Below are 12120 nucleotides of genomic sequence, written 5' to 3'. Positions count from 1 at the left end.
GGTCAGTCTCTAGGGCATTGTTCTGCTAGCTATGACAATATCATTGTCTCTTCCCTCTGCCATTCATGGGCGTCTTTAAACTTTAAGCGCTGAACTTTATTAGCAACAAGAACATCGTTTACATATCACATGTTATGCGTTTGTAAAAGATGGTCAGCACCACTAATGGCATTTTCTTGTAGTTATCGTGAAAGAATTAGCCGTATAAGCTGTCTATTTCTTGTGACAATTTTTTTCCCTATTACAAACGAGTGGCAGTATATTTGTCTTCTAAATTCATCGTTGTAAACCATTGGGTAATAAGCACATTAAACTTGTTGTATTACTTCCATTCTTACTATACATTCTTTAGGGAAAATCGTTAATTCATTTATGTTCCCGTTTGATTTTATGAACCATTAGATTATAAATTTAAACATTTACCATTAACCAAGTTACCCTAGGCTAGGATATATGTATTTACACAAACTTATGTACATACATAGTTATAAACGTAAGTCACACTGTTCTTCATTAATGATCGAAGAGCATATTCATAATAAATATATTGAAAAGGATTACTATCTTATATTGTAAACAGTCCCGAACCTCATTCATTACGATTTGGGACCCAACCTTGCGGCACCGACATCGGAAGTCTAAAGTCCTCTTTTCAAGAAGTATACACACATACACACACACATATATATATATATATATATATATATATATATATATATATATATATACATATATATATATATATATATATATATATATATATATATATATATATATATATATATATATAAAGCAGAGGAAGGAAGAGATGACTATGGCTTGACGAACTAAGAAAGTTTGCGGGTGTGGAATGGCATAAAAGACCATAAGCAGACAAGTGGAACGGCATGTCTGAGGCTTTCGTCCTGAAGAGGACTAATAACAGCTGATGGTCATGAGGTATATATATATATATATATATATATATATATATATATATATATATATATATATATATATATATATATATATGGTCATGCTCACCGTCCCTTGGGTAGGTTGAAAGAGAGTAGTCATACCTTGGTGTGAGGGATGTGTGTGTGCGCGTTGTGTGTATAACTATATAAATACTTGACCGTCATTCTTGGCTGGTCTCGTACACTACAGTATAAATGCAATAAGACGAGCAAAGATAATAAATCCGAATTATAAAATTCCGTATGGCAACATTAAAAAAAAAGAAAAAAAAAAGGTAAAAGTCATTTAAAATCCGAGGCAAGTTTGAAGTTTGAATGATTCCCTTTAATGCTCTCCCTGGGAATTAAAGATTTGAATTCCCCCTTCATTGGGAGGGGGAGGGCGAGTGGGGACTTGACGGAGGGGTACTGCAGCCACACCTACGTTCTCAACCGAGGAATGGAACTACCAAGGTCTATAGAGTACGAACCTACTGTAAGTCAGTGATTCCTTATAACGGGGCTCTGACTTAAAGTAGAGCTCGAAAACAGAAAAAAATTGCAATGAATTAATGGGCCCTTTTTTTATCCATTCCCCTCCCTAATTTCCCAGTAAACGAGTCAGAAACGTTCGATGATCAGAGAGAGTTATCTATCAGCGGGATAAAATAAGCCAAAGCCCATTTCAAAACTTTCTTTGAACTGGAGAGAGCGAGAGGATACGCGTGGTGGAGTCGTAATTAGAACTAATGAAAACCATTCGATGAAGAAAAAAAAAGAAACACGGAGTTTAAAATCCCATTACCAAATTGCAAGGACTTTCTAATTTTTATTCATGGCGCGCAGAACGCTGCTATACATTTACCGGGTAGTCACAGAGTCAAAGATCAGAAAAAATAAAGAAAAAATGTGAATTAGATGGACCTTGCGAGGGACGATGAATAGGTTTCCGATAGTCTTTCTTAAGTAAAGTTTTGCAAAAGATGGTTTCGAATGCTGGAGGGACTAATTCGCAGAGATTGTGGGAATACGATGGAACAACTGCTGAGAGGATATTGGCCAAACATGAAGGGATCTCCAGAATACTTACAAGATTGTTTTGTAGAATGTGGCGTGAAGAGGCAAAATCTCCTGAATGGGAGTTAGGAGGGTTAGTTGGCAAAAATAGAAAAAAAGGAGAACTGACTGATTGTAATAATTACAGAGCATCACACTAAGTCAGTTGTCATGAAAATATATAGTATGCTTATTCTAAAGAGAGTAGAGGGAAAGATTGATATAAAGCCGAGAGATGAACAAGCAGGATTTGGAAAGGGTAGAAGTTGTACTAAAATATCTATTTTAAGACATGTTGTAGAGCAATGTGTTGAATATAGAAATCCACTTTAGATAGTATTTCTGCTCTATGAAAAAGCCATTGATAGTGTGCATCAGTCAATTTTGTGGAGAGTTCTGGGTTATTAAGGAGGCCCTCTTATATCTGTAAATTTGATTAAGTCAGTTCACGTGTACAGCAATGTACTGCGCGTATATCACACACGCTCGTACACTGTGTCGGTATTTCTGTTTTTTGTATACTGTCATTAATGCTATCCCCTCGCATTGATAACCTGTTTATACCTGTATTTTCTTGCATCATTCTGTTTGAATTTTTATGCTGTTCTCGACTGGAAGGTTGTATATATACTCATGCTCCGTCCAAATCAAGTTAGTTGCCTTCTACTGTCTCTCATTCCCCTCCTAACAGCTGCTTGTACATTGGTGATCGACGGAGTAACCGCTCTCTCCCGGCTCCCCCTCACTGCTGTGCCTTACTGTTTTAAGATGCCGGCCATCGATCCTGCCTCTTCGGCATATGCCGCCTCAATGAAACTACCGCCTGATTCCAGAGTTCTGAAGTCTGGTTTGCATCAATGGTGTGACTCGGTCAAGCATCAAGGCAGATTATGGTCATTGCGGCAATCCCATGGTACACTTTCCCAGAAATCTCCGATTGGAACACCCCCATAACGTACAAAGACTTCAAATCATAACTCCTGGAGCAGTACTCGCCATCACCAGCCACAAGCACATCCAAAGTTTTCCAGCTCTCTGAACAACCGTTCGGGGACCAAAAGGCTTCGTGCCCCCCTCAGGGAAATGACCAGTTTCGCTGGCCTACAACCTGCTGCAGATAGCTCTCCTTGTGAAGTGAATCCAATTCGTGCCCTTTGGGTACGGTACCTACCCAAACCTGTACATGCTGCCATCCCCGATGTTGATCTTCTGACCTTGAAGGAACCGATGCCCATAGTTGATGCCATTATGGACAGCCACTTCACCACCTTCCAGACCTCCATCAATGCCTCAACCCTGGACAAAGTGGACAATTATTCAACATTGACCAAAGCTGATGTGAATGCAGTAGGACACAGATGCCCACCCGGTGATGTGCCGGAGCGTCGATAAAGTCGACCACCACCCACATATACCTCCCCTTGTTTATGTCCCAACCAACAACCTTTCCAGCCACTTACTGACACCAATCGGCCGCAGTTATACTACTACCACTCCAAATTTGGAGCTGCAGCTAAAAAATGTGCGAATGGTTCTCAGTGGCCAAAAAAATCTGTAAGTAGGCCATTGCTTGCAGCAGTAGCCTCCCCTGTCACTAATCATTTCTTTTTACATGACGCAGGTATGGGCGTACAATTTTTGGTTGACACAGGTGCTTGCCATTCTTTTCTGCCAAGAACACTATGTAGTCTATCTAAGACCGCCGACATCCACTTGGTAACTGCCAACAGATCTACGACAACCACCAACGGTTTTGAAACCCTCATATTACTGATTGGAAGTGCCAAATATACTTGGAAGCTTCTCGTTGCTGATGTCACTTTGTCAATCCTTTGTGAGGTTTTCCTCTCACACTTCCACCTCCTGGTCGATGTAGCTCACCGATGGGTAGTCAACATGGATTCGTACTCCTCTATGCTTCTCCAACACGCCCCCTTTGATCTTGCTTTCCACATCAGCGCATCCATGGATGCGTATCCCAACTTCTCACATTGTACCAAAAAGTTTTCCATTCAGAACTTAGTGAAAAATTCACGATTCCCAGGAAACAACAGTATTTCATATCAAGATGCAAGGGCCCCCAGTGTTTGCCATTTCAGGCATCTGACCCAGGATTGTTTGGCAGCTGCTAAACAAACCTTTGCCGAAATGGAAGAAATAGGTTTTTGCCAAAAGGCCTCAAGTCCATGGTCATCACCCTTACACATCCTCCTGAAGAAAGATGGCTCTCTGCGTCCTGTATGAGTATTACAGGTGCCTGAACATGCAGACAGAACCAGATCACTATGCCTTCCCAAACATCGCTGACGAGAGATCCTACTTGCACAACGTGAAGGTTTTCTCCCAACTTGACCTCCTGAAGGGGTCTTATCAAGTGCCCATGAACCCAGAAGACATTCCCAAGACTGACATCACCACCCCCTTCAGTAGATACACCTTCAATTACTCCTGCTTTGGCTTTAATAATACTGGGGCCACTTTTCCACGACTCTTGTGTATGTTACGTGGATGACGTACTTGAGTTCTTTTCCTCCAAAGAGGAACACCTCCGTCATCTACGGATTGTGCTCAACTACCTACAACAGGACAGCCTTGTAGTTCGGTATGACAAGTGTCCCTTTGGTACCTATGAAGTATTGTTCTTAGGGCACTGCATCACTCTTGAAGGAGTCTACCCCTCTCCCTTAGCAGGTAGCAGCCGTTCAGAACATCCCCACGCTCTCGACAATCAAAGTACTGCAAGAATTCTTGGGTATGATCAACTATTATCACAGCTTCCTGCCAGCCCTCACCGCCATTCTTGCTCCCCTCTACGCCTCCATCAAGGGCAAGCCAATAGACCTGAAGTGGGGTCCTCCTTAAGAAGCAGCCTTCTGCAACGCAAAGAATGCCCTATCAACCACTGTTGCTTTCACTTTTCACCTCTCCTACTCTCCAACGATGCCAGCAACGTTGCTATTGGCCAGCAACGTTGCTATTGGGGCAGTCCTCGAGCAGAAGGTTAACAGCTCACACCGCCCATTGGCCTCCTTCAGTAGAAAACTGTCCAAGGCAGAATCCAGCTACTCTACCTTTTGACTGTGAATTGCTGATGGTGCACTTGGCTGTCCGTCATTTTCGCCCCAACTTGGATGGTACACCCTTCCCCATTCACACAGACCACATCCCTGTAGTGCACGCCTTCACTCGTCAGTCTGACGCCTCTCCAACGTGGCCGAATATAATTGTTCCCTTCTGCACGTCCCTGGAAAAATAAATTCCGTTGCTGATACCCTGTCACGAAACACATTCACCGCCATTCCCCTGGGATTGAATTACAACGCCTTGGCAAAAGCCCAACGAAAAGATTCAGAGTACCAAGCACGAAGGATATCCTGCATATCCCTCCGTTAGGAGGACGTCCCTCTCGACGACTCCAACTTCACCCTCCTCTGCGACATCAGTACTGATAGACCTAGACCGTAGGTACCTTCTCCCATGCGCTGACAGGTATTTGATTTCAATAATGGCTTTTCCCATCCCTCACAGCATTCTAATGCACAGCTATTGAAGACTAAGTTCATTTGGCATGGATTACTAAGGATGCTAAGGATTGGGTCCACACATGTACTTCATGCTAAACTTGAAAACTACACTGACACATGGATTCAGGAATGGACACCTTTCCTCAACCTGTTTACCTGTTTACCGTCATTGACCGCTCCACTCGTTGGCCTGAAGCCACTCCCATGGAAACTGCAAAGTCCGCCTCATGTACATCTGCCTTACTCTCAGGATGGATAGTGAGATTTGGTATCTCCAAGCATATTACTTCAGACAGGGCTATCAGTTTTACCTCTATATTGTGGACATCCTTAGCAAATCTCCTGGGTATCACCCTTATCAGACAACTACATAAAACCCTGCTGCTAACAGTAAGTCCTGAAGGGGTTGGTGATTGCAGTCTTGGGGATGACCTCTCGATTCATGGGCACTTGATAATATCCCATCAAGAGGTCGAGAGTGGAGAATAGCCTTGCTTTGTTTGGTATGGTTAAACGTTTTCACTGCACCTTCAAAGCAGTTTTGATGTCCCAGTGCAAAAACTCAAACTGGTTTACCCAGCATCCCTGGGTCCTCCTGGGACTAAGGATCACTCCCAAAGATGCCCAAGAAGCCTTGGTAGCTGAAATGGTGTATGATGATCCATTGGTCGTCCATGCTGAATCTTTCCAGTTTGCAACTTCCTCCAACAATCTTCAGTGCCTTCATCACGTTGTGAGAAAAATCACTCCATGCCGCCAAACTTACAAGCCCCCATCTAATAACACATGCCAACAGTTCTGCACTCAGCAACACACATTTTCCGTCGTATGCGGAAAGCATTCCTCCTCAACATGCGTGGCAAAGAAGACTGGGTCTTCATTGATCGCCTAATACCTGCATATCTCCTGAAAGATGACTACTATAGTAAGCCTCTCACGAGCAGGGCACCCCATTTCACATGTATGTCTTTTTTAGGGAGAGAGCCATGTACCACATGTGTATTACAAACACTTGTACAATACAACAGTATTTCTGTTTTTTGTATATTGTCCTTATCGCTTTACCCTTATACTGATAACCTGTGTATTCCTCTATTTTCTTGCATCGTTGCTTTTGAATTTTTGAACCGTTCTTGGGTGGAACAGGTTCTATAAATACTCATGTTCTGTCCAAATAAAGTTAGTAGTATGCAACTCACCTCACAGTCACCTCCTAATGGATTGCTTGCACGGAAAGAACAAAGTTAATGTTACTAGAGTCCTATCAAATGAATTTTGCGGTGAGCAGTGGAATACTCAAAGCAAATGTGTTGTCACCTATGTTGTTTATCTTCCTCATGGATTTTGTATTTCATAGAACAGTTGGGGATAGTGGTGAAGGATTGGAATGGATTGGTAATAGGAAATTAGCTGACTTAAGTATGCTGATGATGCTGTCCTTATTAGCAGAACATCACAGGATTTTCAATTCTTGCTTACTAGAATGCATAAAGAATCACAGGAAGTTGGGCTCACGATGAATAGAAGAAAGACACAGATGATGAAAACGGAATATGCAATGAATGATGAAATATCATTGAAAGGAGAAGGGATTAATGAGGTCAAATAATTTAAACATTTAGAAACTTATGATATCTAATGCAGGGTCTTTGAAATTAGAGTTTAATGAAAGATTGAAAAAACATATCTGACAATGTTTAGGTTAAGTGAAATTTGGAACTAAAATCACCTTAAATTACATATACAAATCAGGCTATGTATCAGTTTAGTGAGATCTGCGTTACAGTATGAGCATAGGTAATGGTATGACTAATGAAACAATATTCAACAGGTTTTGTAGATTTCAGAAGAAAGCCCTAAGAAATATTGGGAGTTGAATAGCAGGACATGACTAGAAATAAAGCTGATACTATAAGAGATTACTCGATTACCATATGTGGATGAGATTATGGTGAGGGGTGGATGGAGATAGTTTGGGCATCGTCTTCGTACTCCCCAAGAGAGATTAGTTCGCCAAACTTTTAACTGAGCTCCACAAAGCACTAGAAAAGTTGGAAGACCTAGGCTTACATGGTTGAATACTATGAATCGTGAAGTAAGAGATGATGGATGGAGAAGTATTGATTTGAAAGCTCATGACAGAGACGACTGGTGAAATCTAACATAGGCCCTTTGCGTAAACAGGTGTAGGATATGATGATGATGATGTGGGTAGTAATCGTCCCGGGTTGAACCAGCTAACTGAGAGATCAGTCTCCCAAAGCTCAGAGGCCAATATTGAGGAATTGGAGAGCCTAATTTCAAGGGTGAAGAAGAAATTATTATCAGGTATTAAAGATACCGACTTTGAAATCCTGCAGCTCTAATTATCTGGTATTGAAGGGGCTTATTTGCTTTGATTAAGCTTAATAATTCTACAGGTGTCAAGACATTACTTCTCGCGGTTTAAGATACTAATTTTTTATCTGGACTCTAATATGTAGAGTTAAGACAAAACCTACAGAAAGAGGTTTCTGGTGTCTTGGGTTAAGAATTAATTGTAAAGGCGAAGAGAAAATAACACACTGACCAACAGAAATTAAATCTAGTCATTTTTGTACCTAAGAACGGAAGATGTTTGAGAATAAAGCATAGGATTATATATATATATATATATATATATATATATATATATATATATATATATATATATATATATATATATATATATATATATGATTTAATTTCTATATCTGAACATTTCACTGTAATAAACTTTGGCCGCCTCAAAATTTCCATCAAATTTTATTAGAGAGTATCGAATAAATAAATTACCATGTAATCGTAAAAGTGGTGAATAGTAAACTCAGTCACCAGAAATTTCGTCAATGAAATTCAGAGGAGTCAGTATCATTGGCACATTCGCAGTCTATCTACCAGACCTGTTGGTTGCGCTCATCTATAAAATAATTGAGAATCAATGGAAATTGCTTTTCTCCATTTGAAATTGATTGAGATCACGACTTTCAAAAGTAGATTACACTAATCGGTGACAGGAATAATCTTATTAATTACTTGTCTCGAGGTTGTGTTTATCATATAGGGAAAAAAGTTTCATTATAGGGTTGTGGTGGCCGATGTGGTAACATCTAGGACTGGTGAACGCCTAACTGGGGTTCAAGTCCCGCTCAAACTCGTTAGTTTTTTTGGTTGCTGCAATCTCACCATCTTTGTGAGCTAAGGACGGGGGTTATAGGGAGCCTATAGGTCTATCTTCTGAGTCATCAGCAGCCATTGCCTGGCCCTCCTTGGTCTTAGCTTGGGTGGAGAGGGTGCTTGGGCGCTGATCATATGTATATATGGTCAGTCTCTAGGGCATTGTCCTGCTTGATAGGGCAATGTCACAGTCTCTTGCCTCTACCATTCATGAGCGGCCTTTAAACCTTTAAGACCACAAAGACTGTCGACCGATGGATATAACATAAGGATTGGATACTACAGTAAAGGAGAATGCGCTGCCAGCAAGAAGACTGTACATGGATCTGCAAACTTTAACTGCTAATGAATTCTGCAAAGTAGAACACTAAACGATTTCAGCAAACTTAAACACAGAAGAAGTTCAACTACTTTAAACATCAAATAAGTTCTGCCAAAGATAATTTAAAAGTTTATATATTTAACGAGACTTCTAATTTTTTATATCTTTTTATTTGTACTTCACAAATGCACTAACGTCTGGTTGACAATTATAGATAAAGAGTATGAATAAAAAGCTTATCAACGGTTATGGCAATTATTCAGCTCTGGACGAATCAATTATTATAATATCTCTTTGAAGAATGTTTTCTTCCTCTTTTGCTGAATTTGATTTATCATTTATATAAATTTCCATGCCTACCCTATTTATTCTCTCTTTCCACACCCACCCACCCACCCACCTCTCTCTCTCTCTCTCTCTCTCTCTCTCTCTCTCTCTCTCTCTCTCTCTCTCTCTCTCTCTCTCCTTACTAGGTCGAGCACAAGTACACAGAGAAAGACCTTGCACATATATTCTAGAAGAGCCCTGTAATTAGATCATAAAAGTAATGTAAAGAGTTATAAGCTTCTTATCGGTGGGAGAAATAATCACCATTTTATTATCCAAAATAGCTGTAATTTGCGGTCGGACCAAACATTATCTATTTCATGTGATGGTTTATCATAGGAACATCTGCTAGGCCTTTCCTTTATCATTCTTTTCTTATTCTACAATTTCTATCCGTTAATTTACCAGTTTTGCTCTTGCTTATAATTTGGAAGAATATGCATTAATTACATCCTTTATTACCTCCGCCAACGAAGTTGGAAGGGGGTTACGTTTTACCCTATGTTTGTGTGTGTTTGTTAGTGAACACCTTCCTAGCCACAATTTTAATCGTAGAGTAATGAAACTTGCAAGGATGAACTTATGTAAAAAACTGGAAATTATTAAATTTTGGAAGGTCAAGATCAAAGTTCAAGGTCACGGTCAAGCAATATATCCAATTCACGTAAACAGCCCTAAGTTTGGACATCATTGTCACAGACTTTAAACTTGGTTCATATTTGAGTTGACGAAAATCCACGCCAATTAATACATATTAAGGTTGAAGGTCAAGGTCGAGTTGATGGTCATGGTCAAGCAAAAGGTCAAATTTCGGTAATCAACGTGCGGCCACAGTTTTAATCATAGAGTAATGAAACTTGCAGGGATTTTAAACTTGTGTAAAGAGCTGGAAATTATTAATTTTTGGAAGGTCAAAGGTCAAGGTCACAGGCGAGTAAAACTTCCACATCACGAAATCAGCCAAAAATTTGGACATCATTGTCATAGTGACTCCAAACTTGGTTCATATTTTAGAGTATGAAAACACATGCCAATTAATACACGCTAAGGTTAAAGGTCAAGGTCAATGTCGAGCAAATGGCGAGAAATAAACTGCCCTGGCGGAGATCTGCTCTCTATTGAGTGCCCCTCTTGTTCATCTTATCATTCCTCTTTTTCACGTCAATGGTCGGTACCGGACTCGTACCTTCAGTTCATTTTCTTTCTACTGATGGATTTCGGAATTCTTTCCATATTTCCCTTATTCAACATTCCATAACCTTCTCTTCTTCAAGAGGGGCCTCGATTTTCCACATGTTTTATATTTGTTATTCAATTTACCATTCTCGTCAAATAATTTTGGCCAAGAATGTATATCCTGCTTTGTAATTGCAATCGCTTCCTCATGTTTTTTTTTTTATTAATGTTTAATCAACACTTCACTGATGACTCAGCAGGTAGACCTATAGGCTCCCTCCAGGCAGGGACGCTTCCAATAGGCCATCACAACCCTATGATATACATTTTGCTTTGGTATAACAATTATCTCCTATGCTTGTAATGGGTCCACTTCCCTTTGCTTGATTGGGAGAAATCGTATATCACGTTTTGTTTGCTCACAATTCTACAAGATGTAAAAGATTTATTTGGTTTCAATGATTCAGTGTAATTATAAATTATATACTTTTATGATTTTATAAGAGATTTTCTCAATAATTTGAAATTTTAAGGGAAAAAGGAGGCATACAAGTGTTAAAATATCTCAATCATTTAAGACTAAAAATATAAGATATCTCTCTCTCTCTCTCTCTCTCTCTCTCTCTCTCTCTCTCTCTCTCTCTCTCTCTGTGGTATTATGAAATTTTTATCCCCTTCAATATTATATGACATAATAATAATAATAATAATAATAATAACATCACATCATTGAATAATACCGCTGCACGACAGGAATTCTAATTCTAATATATCTCTTCTATTCTTCTTACTAACTGTTTCTCCATGTCCGCGAGTATATTCAATCAGCTAAAAGTGAAGTATGAGTAACACACATTTGGAATGTCAGTAGAGATAATGTACAATCTATCTTGCACTTATTGGGTAAATTGTATCCTTATAAAATACAGTCTCACAGGATATTCAATTATTGTTCGTATGTATAATTGAGGACAAAAATTTCTTTCTATCCCGTGAAAAGTCTACAAATCTACTGCTCCCTTTTTGGACAGCAAGTTGTTGTTGCTATAGTAGTAGTAGTAGTAGTAGTAGTAGTAGTAGTAGTAGTAGTAGTAGAGCTAAAACTCTGGTTGTAAAAGAAGAATGCTCAAAGAATAGGACTCCAATAGGGAAAGAAACCCTTTCAGAAAAAGAAAACTAGAATAGGCTGATCGCTCACAGTAAACCTAGCACGGGTTTCCTTGAATAGCATAGCACAGCTTTGGCTTTCCACATTCAGGAAGAATATGATATATATATGTATATATATATATATATATATATATATATATATATATATATATATATATATATATATATATATATATATATATATATATATATATATGGGCATTACTAGTCCACTGCAGGACAAAGGCCTCAGACATGACCTTCCTATCACGTCTGTTTATGGTTTTTCTAGGCCAGTCTATAATTGCAAATGTTCTTAATTTGTCAATCAATCGTCTTCTCTTCCTTAGCCTGCTTTTTTTTTTTTTTTTTTTAATCTCTGGGAACCCATTCTGTTATTCTTAATGTCCATCTATAGTCTGTCATTCTCATTGTA

General features: G+C 39.3%; 1 protein-coding gene across 1 annotated transcript; it reads left to right on the top strand.

The window, feature by feature from the left end:
* Window positions 1-3614: 3614 nt before the first annotated feature.
* On the top strand, window positions 3615-4235 carry LOC137635907 (uncharacterized). The gene has a single exon (XM_068368347.1). The coding sequence runs from the start codon at window positions 3615-3617 to the stop codon at window positions 4233-4235; it is 621 nt and encodes a 206-aa protein (XP_068224448.1).
* Window positions 4236-12120: the final 7885 nt, after the last annotated feature.

The sequence above is a fragment of the Palaemon carinicauda genome, chromosome 3, assembly GCF_036898095.1.
Source record: "Palaemon carinicauda isolate YSFRI2023 chromosome 3, ASM3689809v2, whole genome shotgun sequence".
NCBI classification, from domain to species: Eukaryota; Metazoa; Arthropoda; class Malacostraca; order Decapoda; family Palaemonidae; genus Palaemon; species Palaemon carinicauda.
Note: the sequence above shows the minus strand (reverse complement) of the source record. Positions and strands in the feature narration are given on the sequence as shown.

Coding starts and splice junctions, on each gene's coding strand:
- LOC137635907 (XM_068368347.1), top strand. CDS start 3,615: ATGGGCGTACAATTTTTGGTTGACACAGGTGCTTGCCATTCTTTTCTG.